We start from the raw sequence: 20,656 nt of genomic DNA, 5'->3' as shown, positions 1-20,656 counted from the left end.
GCTAGCATATAGATAACGTTAACTAGTATATAAATTAGTATTAACTACCATATATATCTTAACTAGCTAGAATATAGGTTAGTATTAATTAGAATTTTAGGTATTAACTAGCCAACATATAGATTATCATGGACTAGCATCCAATTTTTAATTGGCTAGCCGTTGAGTGCTACTAGTATTCATATTAGTGTTGACTAGCATGCATATGTTGCATTGCTAAATGCTATATATATACATATATATAGGGAGAGAGAGAGAGGTGAGGAGAGAGACTTCATTGAAGGTGCTATGAGGTGCTTGTGCTTGTAGCATCGATCATAGTAGCTTTCTTAAGGTGGAGAGAAACCTCTCTCTTCTTGAAAAATCCAAGGTTTAGCTCTTCATCAATATCTTTTCTTTATGTAGAGCTTCTTTTTTATTCTTATTCTATGTTATTTATTATTGAATGTTCTCAAATTTGGCATTAAAGTATTGCAAAGATTCATGTTTGAAATTTTATGTATTTATAGTTAAATGTATTTTTGAACGATGTGTTTAATACTTGAATGTTTTTTCCAATGGTTGGTTTCACTTATTCTTAAATGCTTTGCTTTGCTCTTAAGTAGGCAAGACGATTTGATTAACGCTATTCAAAACACATATTTAAATGTGATATAAGGACAATGTACAAACCATGGTTAGGGTTTAGGGATGCTTACATAAATGTTGATTTTAATGTGTTTGTTAATGGTCTGATTGATGTGATCTATAATGCATAGAGATACTATATACTCCAATGTTATTGTTGTGGTATCCAAAGTTAGTATAGGAAACAGAATGTATATAGAAACTTAGAGAAATGGATGTGGATATCATACTTGAGATTAAACACTATACTTATGTTTTGGCTTGATTTACTTGGGTTATAGTGAGATGTTGAATATGTTGCACTTCCCTTTCTTTGTGGAATTTGCTTTTATAAGGAATTAATTGTCCATGTCTACCATTGCTTTAGCTTCAAGTCTCCCTTCCTTTTATTACGCCTACTCTAAGTAATTCTTAGAAAATTAACTAGAGTGAATTAAAAGGCAATCATAATTAGATTTATGACTTGCTATGGCCCTTTCCATAATCTAATTGAACAATCTTGGTTTTGTACTTGAATATTAGAGATCTAAGCATAGCCAAAATTAAGCCTACTAATAACCCTTCATATCAATCTCAAATTGAGACCAATCTAATCTTATGACTAATTGAAAGGACAGACTAACACCAATTGGAAGAACTTGATCTCTAAATTAGCCCATGGTGGCATATACATCAATAAATTTCTCAATCTCACAATGTATATGGAAAGCACGAGGGTCCATAAGTATATGTATAGCTTTGATCCCACTTTATTAGATGTTATGGCCCAAAATCCCACTATCCTTTTCAATGCTATTGGGCTTGTGGAAAGGTATGCAAGAAAATATAGAAGAGATCCTACATTTTGTCCCACCTATGAATAGCCAGTGGTTGTTTTAAAGTAGGTACAAGTTGGTAGCACTTATGGCAACAATAATATACTTAGTGGAAGCTCAAAAATACCTCTATCCACCAATCAATGTTTCTTAATATCAAAGTAATTGTAGACCATCAAACAATTATAAAATAGAGAATAAAAAATAGACATCAAAGCAAGAGGGTCAACATCTCAAGGCAATCAATTCATTCATGTAAACCTCTATAAGACACTTATGAAAACATCATCTAGCATCACAAAAGACTAGTATGATTCACCAATTTTCATATGGGCTACCAAAGTGAAGGTTTTTGTAAAACACATTATTACAACAAGTAACATTCAAACATGAGAACAAGCTGATAAGCGATGAAAATACAATATAATCATACTACAAAGAGTGCCAACTCTGTGATCTCATCATCATGAATGAGTAAGATCTTGAAATGTACATCACCTAGTATACGAAAAGGAATTTACTCACATCGGACAAGACCCATGACAAGACCCACCAACTAGTGAGTATGATCATCCCAAAAATTCCATTCACTAAAGACAACTTAGCAATATTCACAATAGCTCCAACATCAATTGAGCATTGGAATAATGTTGCATCAACATGAACTAAGATGTTGCAGCTAACAAAAGAGTTCAAAACAATACACGATAGTACTTTAACAACAAAATAGCAAACGGTCTATAACTAACTCATCAATGCAACATCCGACCAACACATCGTTAGAGACATACCAAGCAATGGAAAAAGCTTCCTCATATGCTACTCAATTACAATCTCATTACTATAAAAGTGCTCTACTAATATCAAATACAAGAGTAGCCACAACTAGACTATCCAATCTCTCCACCATGGTCCACTACCAATTTGAGATGTCGGTGCTTCCACAGCAATATCTTATATCATTGCAAGAGATGGATGAGCGGTTCATCACAATAAGAGAAGCAAGCACAACCATCATTGATGAGATGTTGATGTTGCCACGAAAAACATTTGGCATAATAGTACGCAAGATAGTAGTCATCTGCCAAGGCTCTCTACTTAATCCATTTAATGAAGAACTTGTGATTTTTTGGTTGTTTTGAACAATTGTCATCAATCTATAAACCATTAGAGTGAGTTTTTCCAGCAATATCACAATCTTCTCGTTAGTACATTGGACACATACACAATACCATACTCTCCATACTTCAATCTGACATGCTTATGATTTGCCATTTCTACAATTCATACAAGTGATTAGGCACCAATGTCTAACCAAAGAAGAGATACAACAATGCTTACACAAGTGCATCATTAAGGAGAAGGAGGTCCTAGATTTTGTAGATGAGAGAATAACAATCATATATACACATAAGCAAGACATCCAAAAGTACAACAAGCAGCTTCCACATAAATACTACATATTCGAAGAAATCCACACTTTCAAACTCAAACAAATGTAATTGAAGAGCCAACATTGCAGAACTAGTTATAAGACAAGACACGAGATAGAAAAGATAGCAATCAGAGAAACAATAATGATAAACAAAGAACATCGATCTTACTATAGGTGCCACAAACTGTGCCACATGTAAAATATATTGTATCGATATAGAACTAATGATGACATGATCTCCAGAATCCAAGTCACGATCCAATCTACCAACCAATAACTAACATTGTGACATAGCAAGAACCAATGCAAGGCATTAAACATCAAATGATACCACAAATCGACATTCTCACTAATACTTATGTACGTAATGGAGCTACAATTACCCAAAAAGCACTTCTATACAAGGATTTTGTTCATGCCTGTACTAGTCTATGTGATGCTCTCTCACATAATTAAAAGAAAAACTTTACGTAGAGTCAAACTTCCATATCCATTTTCCTTTGCACCAATACCATACATAATACAATGACTCACACATATAAACACTACATTTCAACATAATTCAACATAGACCTACTATAGCACTTCATGTCTCTAAAACATCGCCTAAACTTCTTCCAATAAGTAGGAAATAGAAAAAAATTTGATTATTCATTTTCCAAATATTATCACTTTTATTGAAATCCTTTTAAATATACTAACATAATTATCTTTTACTCTATTTCAAGGATAAATATTTGTAAATGCAAAGATGACTCCAAATGAGGTACACATATCACAAACAATACTACTTAGAATCTATAAAAAACCAACAATGTAAATTCATCTAATCACATCAAAATATGCATACAAATGTTAAGCTATACATTCAAATCCACAAGAATACCCAACAAATTGAGCACCATTGTGTTAATACACAACGATATAGGTACTTGACAATAAACCTGATGAGAATGACAAACATCACTGACCAAAGACCATCGGCATACATTGGTGGCTTCACAAACTACAATGAACTCAAAAATTGATGAACACATCTAAGCGTACACTCAACAAGAACCCACCTAGAGAACAGAATAGAATCGCAAACGGCACAAACATTGCTACATCTTGAATATTTCCTTTTTCCTTAGAATCTAACCCCACTAACACAAATGCATCTCATATACAGGACTTCTAAAATACATACTTGATAGATTTGAACTCCAATATAAAGATACATACAACAATCCACTATAAATATGTGCCACCCAAGTCTTACTAGACATCAAAACAAATGGTGTCTCCATATACACAATTGAGATCCTACATTATGGATTCACCATCTCGCTTGAGACCTTAACTGAAGTAAGAAAGAAAAATGCATCAAAACACTAAAAACACACATGGGAAAGAATGGCTACACTCATGGCTATGAAAAGCCTATCCTAACCATCCAAAAGATCACATACTTAGTCAACAGAGGGGTCCACAATCTAATCCATGGTACCCAAAGCAATCCATTTAGTACTGTCATGTATCTCCCATGCAAGAACTTAAACATATCTTCTTCAAAACTCACAATATATTTAACCCAAAATAAAAAATATCTCTAACAATAGTAACATTTCTTACAAAAGAGGCAGAGTCCAATAAACCAACAAGAAATCAAAGTTCTAACGATACCAAAGCACCAACCTTAGCGACTACAAATGCTACTACCAGCTCGAGCATAGCTACATCACCCAATACCAACTCCAAGCAACACCTACTAGCCAATTCAAAAGCAACAACACAAACAAACAAGACCAAGCACTTCATCTATAGCATCAATTGCAAACAAAATGGAAAATTTCTTTTCCTAAAACCTTGTGAATCTAACTTTTTTTTAAAACTCTTGATTCACCAAGACCACTAAGAAAGAGTACAAGTCCATCGTGAAACCACCCTCTCGCCTGCCATTCAAAATGAGATTCCTTAATTATTTATTTGCCTAGGACAAATGTTGTAACAATTAAATTCGTTAGCACCAGGTTCATTCATGCCATTTATACACAAACACAAAGACGAGATCAAACAATCTTTATAGACCATAATTTGTTACTTTTGACAACTAATAAATATACTTTCCATAGGGATATTTTTAAGATTCATTTTACAAACCCTCATTTGGCTCTCTTATTGCCTTCTCATGCAACATACGATATCAAGAAGATCTTTTCGTACTTAATTGATAACTATATTACTAAAACTAGCTAAAGAGGTTATAACATCAAGAGACCACATAAGTTGCCTTGTTGCACGCCATGCATTGAATCAAATTCCAATATATAGGATTATCCCCAGTGGCATCTCAATCTATCCAATTCCTAACCCTCCAACCATCCTCTACAATCTATGGCCCAACAACTGACCCAACACAGCCATTATGATACTATCCATTTTACCTTCACCATTGTGACATTGTAAGAAGGTAGCCTGATACAGCGGGTCTTCACGGTAAATTGTCTATTAGGACTGCTTTACATGCAGACAAATGAGGAGACTTTGAAGGTTTGCAACCTTTGCAAGGGTGACACACATTAAAAAGATTGTATGCAGAAAATTTGGGCATTGCTCAGGTAAGTCTGTAAGAAAGGACATGCTTAAAGCCTCATACAAGCTTGTATTAAAAGCAAGTCAGAAGCTTAGCCTTTTGACTGGGTTTCAGCTCCATCTATAGATGTTGTACATACCTCCAAACAGTACTAGGCCTCAAGGAGCAGTATCTCAAGGGTCATCACCTCCACCAACAACCATCCCCAATTGCTGCGGAAGAGGAGGATATGCCTCATCAACTGTCCATGGAAGTACATCAGCAAGTCCCTTATAAAAGAACTCATGAAGTACTATTTGATGAGCTGTACTATTAACTTTCCATTAGGCCTTGTTTGGATGAGAAGCATCTCTCTTTCAAATGCACGAAATGCTCTTTAAAAGCCTGTGATGACCATGGAGAGGACCTTAGGCAATGTGACATAAATTTGCCAAAGACATGCCAGTACATCATTGACAACAATACACATATACCCAATAAGTTATCAAATACCTGGCTTCTCAGATAACGCAGAAACCATTGGGACATGTCCAAAGGTGTAGCTCACTCAACAATCAAGAACAGCTAAGATCACTCATTGCCTCCCTGCATCCCGGATCTTCATAGTAGGCAAGTGGTGTACTGGAATTCTGCTAATCAGTCACTATGTAGAGATCCAAAGTAACTGGACTGAGCTGCCATATTCCAAGTATGCGACAACCAGTTGCACAATGAAAAATGTAAAGCTCGCCAAAAAAAGAGGGAACTGCAAGATGCAAGCTAGCTCTCACAAATTTGAGCAACGTCAAACTCAATGCTGGCCCCTTGTTCCTTCTTGCTCATATTCCGGCCTGTAATAAGACCGTAGTATTGTGCTTCCATGCAACTGAGCTGCCCGAACCTCTTTTCATAACAACCCCAAAGCTCAAACCTACAGAAGAGGTAAATTGAAGTGAGAAGATGGGAAAAAACACATTATTGGAAGAGAAACTCAGCAGGAGCACTTGCCAATATGCAAGGAATTGAAACGGTGCATAAGAAGCATAAACCTCCATCACTTCCTTGGCCACACTTGCTACTGTGCATTTTCTTCTTCCATGTACCTATTAAACATCAGGCTTCCTATTTAGTGATCACTGAGCAAGAGACTTCTTTTAGTAGAAGAGAGATAAAGCAATGTATTAAATGACTAATGCATACTTAACCATTAACATGGATTGTGCTATCAAGCAGGATTGTTGCTCATAAGATGTTAAAACTTGCCTGTTTCAAGTGCCTCACAGTTTCAGTATCAGCTGGTATACTGCTGAATTCTCCTATGCACATAAGCACATTCGCACATGTAAAAGGTCCAAAGCCTTGCAAATGCAGCAAGCTCCTCCTTACATCTTCCACTTGCCTGCCACCCATCCTCAGAGTTTCAAATGACTTCAAATCAACTAAACCAGTGCAGACGTCTTTGGCAAGCTTGAGAATGTGCTTCGCCCGGTAACCTAACCCACAACGCTTTGCTAAAAAGCTTGCATCCAAACCAGCCAACTCTTCGGCTGAAGGGAAATCTCCAATACATGATTTAACGTCTGTGACAAATTGAGATGTTTCCATGTTTCCAGACTCTGGGTCACTTTGGGACACTAATGACTGACTATTTTTCCTTTCATTCATTGCCTTACCACCAGACATGTCTCCTGTGGAAGAATGATGTGCATTAAAGACATTAGCAGCTTTTTCTTTTTCAAAGTCCAACAGTTTGCGAGCCTTGATAATTTGAGTTTCTTTTGATTTCCATTTTCTCTTAACATCTTTGACTTCAGGGGTTGCAGGTGAAATTGTCGATTTCTGAAGCTCTTTGGATTTGTTCGATGACCCATCAGCGAGCCATCCAAGAGGAGGACCCTTCAGCTCTGCCTGAAGCTCACATAAAGCTCGAGCCATAGATAATGTTCTTCCCCACCTTGCAACAAGAAAATCAAAGTATTAGCTTTTGATACATCTAATAATGCAGAAGATACCATAGCCATGCTTCACAACATGGAGGAATCAAGTAGAAAGTTTAGAGGATGTCCATTGCATAAAGGACTAGTCTTCATATTGTTATTTCAGCCCAACAGAATGTAGTGTTTCGTGATGCAGTGTGGTAAAATCCCGGAAAACTGGCCCAAGAATGATTCTAAAATGCCCAAAACATGGTGACTTGGCCAACATGGAACTGGCATCTCAAATACGAAGTCCTAGATCATTTTGGGCAACATAGATGAGAGAACAATGTCCAGAAAAAAATACAAACTGACGTGGAAGAGGGGTAAAACAACAGACCCTACGGCTGCTATTGGCAAGAGCCTTGCTGAAGGCATCAGCCACAATGTTCCAGATACGGACATACTCCAAGTTCAGCTCTATTTGCTCACCAACTAGATGACCTTGTAGTCCAATGTGCTTGGCCATCGAATGGAAATAGGATTCTATGCTGGTACTATGGCATTCTCTATTGCAGTGTAGATCATGGTGGATTGCCTTTGAGCCAGGCCAACTCCTATAAAGCTCTGTCATTGGATCTCTAACATAGCATCACGGTAAGCCCTATAGTCTGCCTTTTCAGTTCAACTTGTTAGGATGGATTCCTTCTCTATTTGAGTCTTTTTCACTTGCATAGTAACCGAAAAGACTGTTTTATCTTGACAAAACACAAAATCTTGAAACACACAGAGAGTTTCATTTTGTTTCGCAGAATGAGGTCACAAAGTGTTTTTTCCCACCCACAGAAAAGTAATTTTTTTGGTTTCTTAAAAAACAAACATGGGCTGTTTTTCTTTTTCAACTCGCGTTTTTTCCCACACCCTCCTCGTGCACGACATGACCTTCTCCTCCTTGTGCTTCTTCTCTTCCTCCTCCATCTCCAACTCATCTCTTCCTCTTTCTCCTTCTCTATCTTCACCTCATCTCTTCCTCTTCCTTCTCCTTCTCCACACACTGCTCCACCTCCTGGAGTAACAAATGCCTCCCCACAAGGATTCCACTCATGAAAATTTTTCACTGCCTATATGTGTGATTTGTGAATCATGAATGCTAATTTCTAAATAAGTAGATGAAATGGATGTTTTTGTTTTAGGTTGTCTAAGGTGTTGAGAAACCCTTCACCCACAGTTTTGCGTTCTACGTTCTATGTTTAGGGTTTCCCGGTTTGCGTTTAAGGTTTCACAATGGACAGCCCCAAAAAGGGGCTAGGCGCCCACAGTGGGGTTCTACCCTAGACAATTGACGCCCTCCCTCCGAGCGCCACCCTAGACAGTCTCTTGCCTATTTATACGCTGCCTCTATCACTCATTCTTTGCAGCTGATTCATTCAGTCCATCGCCTCTTCTCTCCGGCCTCTCCACTACCCTCACACCCCTTCAAGAGGACATTGCGGTTCATGGTTTGTGGCCGTCTTCATCACCTTGTGCTACAGCACCCTTGTTCCCTTGTATCACATTCACTCCATGATTTAGATCTTCATCATTCCATTCATCATAGTTTCTTCTCTCTTCTCTTCTCGGTGTTTGTCGAGTTCACTCCGTGTTCCTCTCCGCAAACCCTATTGTCTCACTAATACGCCGTCTTTTGACATGGTATCAGAGCTGGATCTGCTCAAACAGTGGCAAAGATCCTCCACTCCAATGAACGCAAAGACCGGTGGCGAGTTCGGCATCCACTGCTTCTGCTGCATCAACACCCAAACTGGTGGTTGCTCCCTCCTACGTTTGCTGTTTTCCGGCGTGCATTTAGGGCTGCTGCTGCCACCTCCACTTCTCCTTCGTTGCATTTACTGCTGGCAACTCTTTTGCTGCACCTGGTGGTATTCCAACACCTATTCTCTGCTGCTCGCAGCTCAGCCAGATTGCTAGCGGCTCCTCCCTGCTGCTAGCGGCTCAGCCAAACTGCTTGCAGCTCCTCCCTGCTACTGGCGGCTCAGCCAGACTACTAGTATCTGTTCTCTGCTGTTGGTGGCTCAACCAAACTACTAGCTGCTCCTCCCTGTTGCTGACGGCTCAGCCAGACTGTTGGCGATTATATTCTGCAATTGGCGGCTCCTTCCTCACTGTTGCAGGCTGTGTTTGCAGCTGGCGGCTCCTCCTTGGCAGTTGGCGACAGCTCCTCCCTGCAGCTAGCAACTCACTTCCAGCCCTTCCACTGCCCTCCCAGCCCTTGAGGTGGACATTGCAGTTCATGGTTCGTGGCTGACCTCTTCCTTCTTCAATAAGGCATACTGATGCCCATGGCTTCTTTACCTACAAATAACCAATCTACTGGGTGCTCCTATTGTGGCATCACCGGACACACCACCGATGCTTGCCAACTTCGACCTTTGCTCCCCACCCCTCAGAGTATATGCATCTTCCACCCGGCACTACCTTTGCCACCTCTTCTTCCTAGGCCACAGAGATCGTTCTGCATCAGCTATCAGAGTACTATGCTCAAAGCAATAAGACGCATCTGATGCACACTAAGTCCTTTCGAGCACATGGAGAATCGATTGGCACTACGACCTCCTGGAGATCGTCGCAATGCTAGCGGCAATCTTCTCCCACCTGTTTTCAAATACAATGGCTACCACCGCCGATAGTTCTGCAGTCAGTTCCATCGAGAGAGTGATTGTTTGATACCATCTCCTCATCAATCCGCTCCTTCAAGAGACAGTGGTTGCTCGACTCCTTTATCTTCTTCGGCTTCCCAATCTGCTCCATTGAGAAACAGCGACTGCTGCCCACTCATTGCTCGGTCTGAGCTCTACCCTTCACCCTCATCTATTAAGAAACCCTTCACCCGCAGTTTTACATTTTGTGTTTTGCGTTTAGGATTTTCCGTTTTGCGTTTAGGGTTTCACAGTGGACATCCCCAAAAAGGGGTTGGGCATTCACAATGGGATGCCACCCTAGAAAGTTGACGCTCTGCCTCCGTGCGCCACCCTAGACAACCTCTTGCCTATTTATAGGCTGCCTCTGTCACTCATTCTTTACGGTTGATTCATTCAGTCTATCACCTCTTCTCTCCAGCCTCTCCACTACCCTCACACCCCTTCAGGAGGACATTGCGGTTCGTTGTTCGTGGATCTCATCATCATCTTCCTTGTGCTACGACACCCTTGTTCCCTTGTATCACATTCACTCCATGATTCAGATCTTCATCATTCCATTCATCAAAGTTTCTCAAATCATTTATTTCACAAAATACATAGACAAAGATGACAACTAGGGTAAATCTTATCCTTAATTATATGTGGTTACATTCCTTATTTATTCAAATTCTCTTAATCAAGGCAAATACATGGATCAAAATGGCCATTAATGCAATGTATTATTAAATGTAAACAACAAACATGATTATTCACCCTCTCGATAGGACACATACATGGTTTAACAAAACCGTTGGCCAACAAACCTCTCAAAGCTCTATATTTTTTTATAATTATGTATTAAAACTACTACGTAATCTGTTAATAGTAATATAATAAATTATATATATAATAATTTATCAATATTATTTTGTGAACATTAGTAACCATGGTATAATATTGCATTTAAGTCTAATATGAATTATAAAGTGATTGTTATTAATATTATATACCAAAAGTAATTATTTGCAGCTGCTGAAATTTGCAATCACTTGGAGTTATGCCATAAGAGATTAGGGCCTAGGCCATATGAGCCAGAAAGGACTTGATGTCCTTACCTCTCTAAAGAGAGTTGATGGAAAAGACTCTAAACTTTACTTTTGTAATGAGTGTCAGTTTGGAAATCAAATAAAAAATTCATTTTACTCCGATGTCTCTCGTAAGTCCGATGTCTTTGACTTAGTGCATTCTGATGTATGTAGTATGCCCATGAAATCATTCGGTGGTGCTGCATATTTTGTCTCCTTTATAGGTGATTGTTCCAAAAAGATTTGGGTATACCTATTGAAAAAGAAAAAGTGAAGTGTTTACTGTTTTTAAAACTTTTCATGCATTTGTGACCACTCAAACAGGTAGAAAGCTGAAATGCTTGAGAACAGATAATGGGGGTGAGTTCACATCAGCAGAATTCAAGTCCTTTTGTGACTTGCATGGAATTAAGAGGGAGCTTACATCCCCTTATAGCCCTTCCTCAAATGGAGTTGCTGAAAGATATAATAGGACTTTATGTGAAACAATGGGGTGCATGTTGTCCACTGCTAATCTCCCTCATGAATTTTGGGGAGACGCACTCAAAACCGCGGTTCACATTTGCAACCGCTCGCCAAACAGGTCCTTAAATAATGGCATCCCTAAGGAGGTTTGTTCTGGCAAATCTGCCTCATATAACCATTTACACATATTTGGCTGTGATGCTTTTGTGCACATTAGATATGAGCTGAGGAACAAACTTGACCCAAAATCCACCAAAGGCATTTTCATGGGCTATGGTGATGAGGGTGAATTTGGCTATAGAGTGTGGTTACCTCAGTCCAAGAAAATTATTTGCAGCCATAATGTTGTGTTCAATGAGGCAAAATTGTTGAAAGGTACTTTAGCCTCTAATGAAGATATGAAAAAGATCAAATTTCAGAGTTTGCAGCCACCTATTTACTTCAAAAAATGAGCCTCATGGTGTTGTACCACAAGCTGAAACTGATGATCAGCCAGTTATTTTTGAGCGAAATGATGATGGACAGCAAATAGGAGCACAACGAGGTCATGGATAGCAAAATGGACTTGCTGATTATGAAAATGCAGGTGCTGGTAATGAAAATGAAGGTACAATACAGCATGAACACCATGCTGAAAATAATATACCTCCAGATGTAGACCAAATTCCTAAAAATGTTGATCATTGGATATGTAGGTCTACATGCGTAAGAAGGCAACCACATAGATTTGACCCCTCCTTGCATTATGTGATGCTAATAGATGAGGGTGAGCCTCTTACATACAAAGAGGCCAAGTCATGCGAATTCAGCAGTAAGTGCGAGCTAGCTATGCAAGAAGAGATTAAATCTCTATATGCAAATGATACTTGGGATCTTGTGTCGTTGTCCGAGGAAAGGAAGTCTCTTCCAAACAAATGGGTGTACAAAGTAAAGACAGTTGATGGGAAACCTAAGTACAAGGCAAGACTGGTTGCCAAAGGGTATGCACACAAGGAAGGGATTGACTTCCAAGAGGTCTTCTCACCTGTTGTGAAGATGACAATTCTACATGTGCTTTTTGCTCTCAATCTTGTATTGGACTTAGAGCTTTACCAAATGGATGTAAAAACAGCTTTCTTGCATAGTAACATTGATGAGAAAATTTACATGAAGCAACCCGAGGGTTTTGTAGTTCCTAGAAAAGAGCAAATGGTGTGTAAACTAAAACACAACCTGTATGGGCTGAAGCAAGCACCACGGCAATGGTACAAAAAGTTTGACACTTTTATGCTATCTCATGGGTTTACATGCAGCCATGCAGGTCATTGCTTGTACATGAAAAAGGATACAAATGGCAGCCCCATCATACTTGTTTTGTATGTGGATGATATGTTACTAGCTGGGAAAAGAAAGATTAGCTTGGATGCTCTCAAAAATCAGCTTTCTCCATGAAAGATTTGGGGAATGCAGAGCATATTTTGGGCATGAGGATTCGCAGATATAGAATGCAAAAATTGTTGTTTTTATCTCAAGAAAAGTACATTGAAAAGGTACTGGACAAATTTAACATGGCTAAAGCTAAACCTTTTGGGGTACCCTTACCTCCTTATCTTAAGCTTAGTAAAGCCAACAGCCCAAAAGATAACGTGGAAGCAAATGCTATGAAAGGAGTCCCTTATACATCAGCTTGTGGCTCTCTTATGTATGCTATGGTTGCTACTCGTCCAGATATTGCTCATGCAATGGGAGTTGTTAGCAGGTTTATGTCAAATCCTAGCAAAACACATTGGGAGGCAGTCAAGTGTATTCTTCGATACCTCAAGGGTACACAAAGAGAGTATATTTGCAATGGGCAAGGTGCACTTAGTTTGCAGGGTTATTGTAATGCAGACAAGGCAGGTGATTTGGACACTCGTAGGTCCACCAGCAGGTATGTCTTTACAATTGCTAGTGGGGTTGTTTCTTAGTGTTCCAAGTTGCAGAACATCGTTGCACTGAGTAACACTGAAGCTGAATACATATCAGCTACTAAAGCTTCTAAGGAAGCTATATGGTTGAGTAGACTTGCAGAGGATCTTGGCATGTCTATGGGTACTACAGTTTTGGAATGTGATAGCCACATACTGTGTATCTAGCTAAGAATGCCATGTATCATTCACGCACAAAGCATATAGATGTGCGATATCACTTCATCAAACAGATTCCAGAAGATGGACTAATCACATTGACCAAGATTAAAACACAAGATAACCCTGCAAATATTCTCACTAAAAGTCTAAGCAAAGCTCAGCATGAGCATTGCATACGACTAGTGGGAGTTGGTTAGAGGTTCACTTCGGACTTTCAAGTGGGAGGTTGTTGGGATAAAGGCGCAATTTAACCTCCATGTATAGTACACGCACATTATTTAATTGTACATGTGAATGCACCCTTACGTGCCCTAAGTATAAATACATTTTATTCTTTGTGTATCAACACATTGTTGGTACACTCATATCCAATGGTACTTTCACTCTTCCTCTCTCTCTCACCAGCCGTTACACTCTCACGCTCACTGCTCGAACTTCTACACATCCACAGCTGAGCTCCAACAAAGGATACTTCTTGCCCACTCATAGTTGCCAGGAAACGTGTTTTCAACAAGTAGGAAATGTTAGAAACATCTAGGCATTTCTGAACCATAGGAAATGGCTGAATTGAAATTTTGGTCTATGAAGATCACAATTGGCCCAATTTTGCATGTGGGATCAAATTGTCCTTTTTCACCTAGTCAAATCTAGCCTATAGAGAGATGGATTTAAAGTTTGAACATGTTTAATAGCAACTTTTATGACTCATGTGGCATGTCACATGGTCCATGGATTCATTTCAAAGTCTTATAGAGGCATGGATTGTTATTAATTGATTACAGCTTGTATGTTTTAGCACTTTTTAATCTATGGCATTATACTTCATTTATATTTATAAAATCTACATGATGAATCGTGAAATATGGTATGTTGTGTATGTAAATTGTTAGTCTACTGATTGTTCACTTAGATTTTGTATACAATGTTGAATCATGTGCAATATGAATTTTGTTGTGACCCCTAGGACTTATAAGTTTATTTATATATATAAATTTTAAATAATTTTCATCTTGAAAGAAACCCGTTTCTTATGTTTTAGGAAACTCATATGAAACCTTGGAAAACCATTTCATACATCCCGTTTCTAAAAACCTTGGCAACTATGTCTCCACTCCCAATTTGGGGCTTTATGGGTATGCTTGGGCATTGGAGCCAAATACACCTATGTGGACATATTGGTGTGCTCAAGCAAGGCATCCTACAAGTGATCTCCAAATTCTGTGGTAAACTCTCTTGTAGACTCATAGTTGTCACATACGAAAGGTACAATATGATATCGTACCATAAAATACATTACTAAATGGTGCCTTAAGATTTTACAAGATACGATACAATATTAGGATGAAAACAATATAATTTGATTTTTTTTTCAATTATAAATTATATAACACATGTTAAAGTAAAAATAGCAATGCCGTTACAAATAAGATGAATACATGAGATTAAAAGTCAAAATTGGCATATGATAGGCCCTCACAATTGCATGCACAACATGGGATACAACAATATACACCATACTATATACATGGATCATAGTGAATACAATGATACAAAAAAGAGAGAGGCCTATGATGAGGCATCACTGTCATCATCATAACCATTTGAGTGCTTGAAACCAACCCCCCTCCTTGGAGAGAGTGGTAGTGACCAAATTTAACAATAATTATAGCAAGTTAATAATTCATATAAATTGAAATGCACACTTTACCACTTAAATCTTGGATGATTGACAACTTGTTGGCCCCAAAACTAGCATCTATTTTGGTATTTCTTTATCTTTTATTACAAATAGATGGACTACAATTGAGATTTACCAATCTCCTCTGCTAATCCAAGTGCTGCTTGCTGTCATTGATGACCAGCAAGCATTTAAAAAAATTTGCCCCTTGCTTTGCTTGGGGAATTGGCCTTCACGCTACTTACGAGACAAATTTAGCCCCAAATTGAAATAGGCTAGCTGGCCTCTTGAATCTCCCTAAAATTCTTTAATTCCAGATGTTAAAATTTGAGTCTTAGGCCTTCAATTTTGAGCCCCCAAGTAGCTATCAAAACCCTAATTTCTACTATAAGTTAGGGTTTTTAATAGAGATTGCCTGAAATCTCTTCCTCCAATGACTCAAACTACTGGAAAATGCTGAGGGGAGTTGAGAAATGCCCAGAAAATATGAGAGAATGCTTTAGAGAGAGAAATTATGATGTTCTTTGCCAAAACCACCTTTTGCTATCCTGATGAAAAGAGTCCAAACCTGCAGTTGCCCTCAGTTTGGGTGCCAAAAATGGTTGTCGCTAATCTCTAACTACTATCGCCTACCTGTTTTGGCCCTTCTAGGTTGTTTCCTTGGTGCTATTGGCCTTCAAATAGTTGTTGCCATCTTCTACGTAGATCTCCAATGCTATAGAAAAGTCAACAGCCTCACTAACATCCACCTTTCTCTCTCATAATGGCTGGAATAGACTTCCATCAATTCCCAAAAACGTTTTTCTCACTTATATGAGTAAGTTTTGCCAAGTTGCAACCTTCTAATCCCATTTTTCAGCATCATCCAACTTGTTAAATTAATTTTCAAAAAATTTAATTTTGAAGATTAGTTTAATAATTACTCTAGTGCTTAGTAGATTAATTTCACCAACCAATAATTAAATTGGCTAGGGCTTAGGCCAATTTGTCTCCCAAGTCTCTCTAAGCAATACTAATCCTTAAGACCGGCATTAATTAATTAATTAATCCCTAGTCTCTAATGTTACCATTGACATTAGTGGCCAATTAATTGGTCTAGGCCCAAATATGACACTAGGTACCACCTAGTGTTGTGAAATAATTGACTTGCACCTCATATATGCAAGTCACATTTACACATTTCATTTTTTAATCAAATGCTAAGCAAAGCAATAAAATTTCACGTCCTCGTGACAATGCTCATCAAGAGTTTGAAGATAGCTCGTAAGTCCTTGGCATTGGATAGTGAGACACTCTCATGCTCATCCTCACTAATGAGGTTACCATCGTCATTAGATGATGGCTCCCTAGGCAATGGTTGTGTAGGAAAGGGGGGAATATCACCATGAGGCACGTGATTAGAGCTACTAGAACCCCACCTCATATATATTTGCAAGCCACTCAAACCACCCCTCCTCAATGTTGAAGGGTGCCAAATGACCACACCCCTGCCGCCATCTATTCTAACTCCTCACCCACAAGCACATTGATTGTGAGTATCATAAGGGTCTACTACTGTAAGCTCTCTATAAAGCTTCGCAAAGATCATCTCATCCTCCTCATCAACCTCTTGATGCACACTTAGAAAAGTGTCGCCCATCAACTTAAATGTATCAATATTCACCTACACAATTCATATAAGATTGTAAATACTAAATTGTAAAGTATAAAGTTCAAAACAACAAATTAAAACTTAACTTATCATTTTGAATATATAAATCATGATTTAAAATTTATGGTTAAGTATTTACTTGCTTTGAACTTTTCATGCTTATCATGTCCCTCATCATGCATAAGTTAGTGCGGCAATAGACTAGTTGCTCTAGCTGTCATGTACTAAGCCAATTGTGAATCTTAGTGTGAATGAGAGAATAGGCACTCCAGTTTCTCTCACATGCACCCAAAGAGCAATCCTTAACAAGGACTCTCATGGCCAAGGGATAAAGAGTTTCCAATGCGTATCCAAAATTTTGCCACCAAACGAGAGGCTTCATAAGTAACTCTCTCCTCCAACAAGTGGGAGAAGTAAATACCACATGTCTTCTTTGATCTACATAGCATCCTAGCTTCTCTAGCACTACATTGTGGTTATCCATGGAGACAGCACAAGTCAAATATATAAGCTGGTCTAAACGGAGCTCTCAAGAATCAACTTTCAAGAGAATAAGAGGCTCGAGGGAGGGGGGCGGAAAGAGAGAGAGAGAGAGAGAGCCGAGGTTTTATGCATCATGATTATTAAATTATAATACAAAACTCAAAATTATAAAGGAAACAAATTTAAAAGGACAATGACAAATGTATACCTCGATGATAGCTTGCTGAATGTGACGGTAGATGAATGTGTCTATCATTTTCCTCCCCCTCTTGCTGGTATCTACGGCCCACAAAAAGATGCCAAGTCAACATGAAACAAATTGTTAATGATGCCCTCTTTCTAATGGCCACTCCATCCGTCGACAAGAATGGAGCAACCATATTTTTTCATGCGACCCCCAAATAGGGTCAAAGGCTCTATTAATCATCTCCTTCTCTTCATCTATCTTCTTCGCCCTCACATCATTGTAGGTGACACTTGCATGAGCCAATATTGGCAATGGCTTTTACCATCTTCTTCCATTACATTGAATGCAAGATTGCACTCAATCACCGTGTATGCAATCTTAATGTCCTCAAGTCATTACCTTTCTCTAAGAAAGACAACTAGCCCATGCATGATCGAGAGAGAGAGAGAGAGAGAGAGAGAGAGGTCTCGATCGTGAGAGAGAGAGAGAGAGAGAATTGCCTCTCCGATGCTGCATGAGCCTCCACTCTTTGCCTTTTGCCAGAGCCAAAAACTGATGTGGACTCACCACCGCCAATGGTGGAGGCATTCCTCAAAGATAAGCCTATATTCGAGGCTTCCTTATAAGTAGCCATACATGTTGGTGCCAATGCACCACTTTCTACTCCTCTAGTGGATCCCCCTTTCATCTTGGCAATGAGAATCTCATCCACAATGCTTTGAGGGATTTCCTTGTATAGAGCAACTTGCTCCCCCTCTCCCTCGTCTTGGAAAGATGTTGGATAAGTCAAATCGCACCAGTAGTATAGCGCTTTCCACAATGATTGCAGATCCAATGGTGGAAGTTGGACCTCTTTTTGTCCCTCTCCACATAGATGGCATGCAAATTGAATGCTTGGTGCTCCTTACAAGTCATAATGCCAATGGAGGACTAAGGCTTCACCTTGGAAGTTGGAAGTTCGGGTGGAGGAGAGAAGAGTGAGAGGCTTGAAAGTTAGAGAGAGAGGGGGTGGAATAGGCTTGACATGTAGCTTGCTTGAAGAGAAGAGTGTAGAAGAAGAGAGAGATCCAAGGTGGAAAAAGAGAGGAGCATGGAAAAAAAGAGCCCCAAGAGCATAATTGGAATCCAAGGGCCAAGTCAAAGAGTGAAAAGTGGGCTGGATGGAGCTTAGAATCCAAGGGAGCTGGGGAAGAAATGTGGCATTCGAGGCATAGACACGCTCCAAAGTGACATGCACATGCAAACAGATGGAAAACATACAATTGGTCGTTAAGTAGACATGGAAACACGCCTAGACACAGTGGCAGAAATGGCCACATTTTATGGTATAAAGGCAAACTATGTGTGGGCTTTTGACTCTAGGATCTAGGTGGAATGAAAACTTTTATTTTATGGATCCCTTTCTTCCTTTGATATTGCTAATATATAGTGATTTTAATTATAATAAATAACATTTTTTGAAACCTCAAAACACCAGACAATACAAAACGTTTTTGGTAACTATCATCACTTGTAAACGAGAGTACACTTGTAAAAGACCCAACTAAGCATGTCCTCAAAAACAACATAGCACTTTCATGGCAACATACCATGGGTGAGGAAAAATACATATCAAAATATGGCTCGACTCATACCACATCGCAAAAAAGAGAAAATCAAGCTAAGCTTAATCAAACATCTTTGAACCATCATCAACAATCAATTTCTTGTTGAGAGTGACGCAAGTCCATCAGCCATGCCATATAGGAAAAGTAGCCGAAACAATACTTCTGATGGGCCATGCTCACACTACAAAACGTCCATACCAAGAAACAATTGTTGCAATGTTGAATCAAGCATCTAAAATATAACTCTCAATCGATGACTGATATTAATCACATGGCTTTCACTAAATCGAGGAAAATTGCATCATCAATTCTTGGAATGAATATTGACATAACAAAGAATCCACTTCATAAAAATAAAAACTTTAAAGACCAATACCAAGCTCTAGGTGCCTACTTAAGGCCATACAAGGCCTTCCAAACAATACACTTTGTTCTCTAAAACTGCAACCATACATCTCTAGGGTTGTTTCACATGCATCTATTATTGTCTCTCTTGATTGAGACAATAGCCTTGATATCCATCTAGTGCCTACCATATACTTGCATTAGATAAAAGAGTAAGAACAAGGGAAACAAGAGTCATCACTACAATAAATACCCTTCTATTGCATATGATACAAATTGAACATGACCATGATCAAGACTCCGTATGATGGGCAAGACAGTCTATGGAAATGGTTGGTTAGCATATGTACATGTGCATGTGGGATCAACATACAGCAAGCTTGGATCTATAGGAGCCTATGGTTGTATGAAGAATTGACTCTATTCTCATATTTTTTGCACAAATATCATAGCAAGTTCAAGCTTTTGAGAGGAGGCTATCATCTCACAAAAGCTTCAAGACCAAATGGTGTCTCCTTGTCATGAATTGGCCTACAACATGCAGATTAGCATCATCACGTAATTTCAGCCTTCAGCCCAGTTTTTTCACTGCATCTTAGCCTAATTTCAAGCACATTTGGATTGATTGAACCAAATCTCGTTAGCCACACCACCAAACCATGTTTTCCGCTGTGATTGATGTTGGCTGCTCTCCTCCTCTATTTGTTGCAACTTTGCTTATTGTCATTGCTTCAATTCATCCTCCAGATCAATTCTCAACCCTATGAATTAAATCTATACAAAGTTCTATTCAAAAGTGGGTGCAACGATGGAAGCATGGAAGACTACTATACTAGACTACACAACACAGGAGAAAAGAGAAAACAAAAGAAAACAAAATAACACTGCAAAGGGAGAACACAGAGATGGAATTCATATACCAAACACAAGACAATCGCATAGAATAGTGAGTCACTAGCTGCATAGGCACTTGCACGAGCTCTCTCTCTCCAAGGCCTACACTAGAATCTACAAGTGATGAA

The 20,656-nt window shown here is 38.9% G+C and overlaps 1 protein-coding gene across 4 annotated transcripts in view; it reads right to left on the bottom strand.

The window, feature by feature from the left end:
* Window positions 1-5,447: 5,447 nt before the first annotated feature.
* The window catches only part of LOC148028455 (uncharacterized), a 76,078-nt gene continuing 60,869 nt past the window's right edge, over window positions 5,448-20,656 (bottom strand). For 2 of the 4 annotated variants that reach the window (XM_087690256.1, XM_087690257.1), the window contains exons 3-5: window positions 6,695-7,385; window positions 6,440-6,534; window positions 5,448-6,362 (exon numbers count right to left, since the gene is read on the bottom strand). In XM_087690256.1, the coding sequence (XP_087546382.1) occupies window positions 6,212-6,362; window positions 6,440-6,534; window positions 6,695-7,385 (937 nt within the window). In that variant the 3' untranslated portion in view covers window positions 5,448-6,211. The remainder of the gene's footprint in view (window positions 6,363-6,439; window positions 6,535-6,694; window positions 7,386-20,656) is intronic. The other 2 variants (XR_015692731.1, XM_087690258.1) reach the window with 2 other exon arrangements.

The sequence above is a fragment of the Lygodium microphyllum genome, chromosome 12, assembly GCF_053477565.2.
Source record: "Lygodium microphyllum isolate KBCC chromosome 12, Lygodium_microphyllum_v1.1.10, whole genome shotgun sequence".
Classification (NCBI taxonomy): domain Eukaryota; kingdom Viridiplantae; phylum Streptophyta; class Polypodiopsida; order Schizaeales; family Lygodiaceae; genus Lygodium; species Lygodium microphyllum.
The sequence above is the reverse complement of the archived record's forward strand: the minus strand, read 5'-3'. Positions and strand labels throughout refer to the sequence as shown.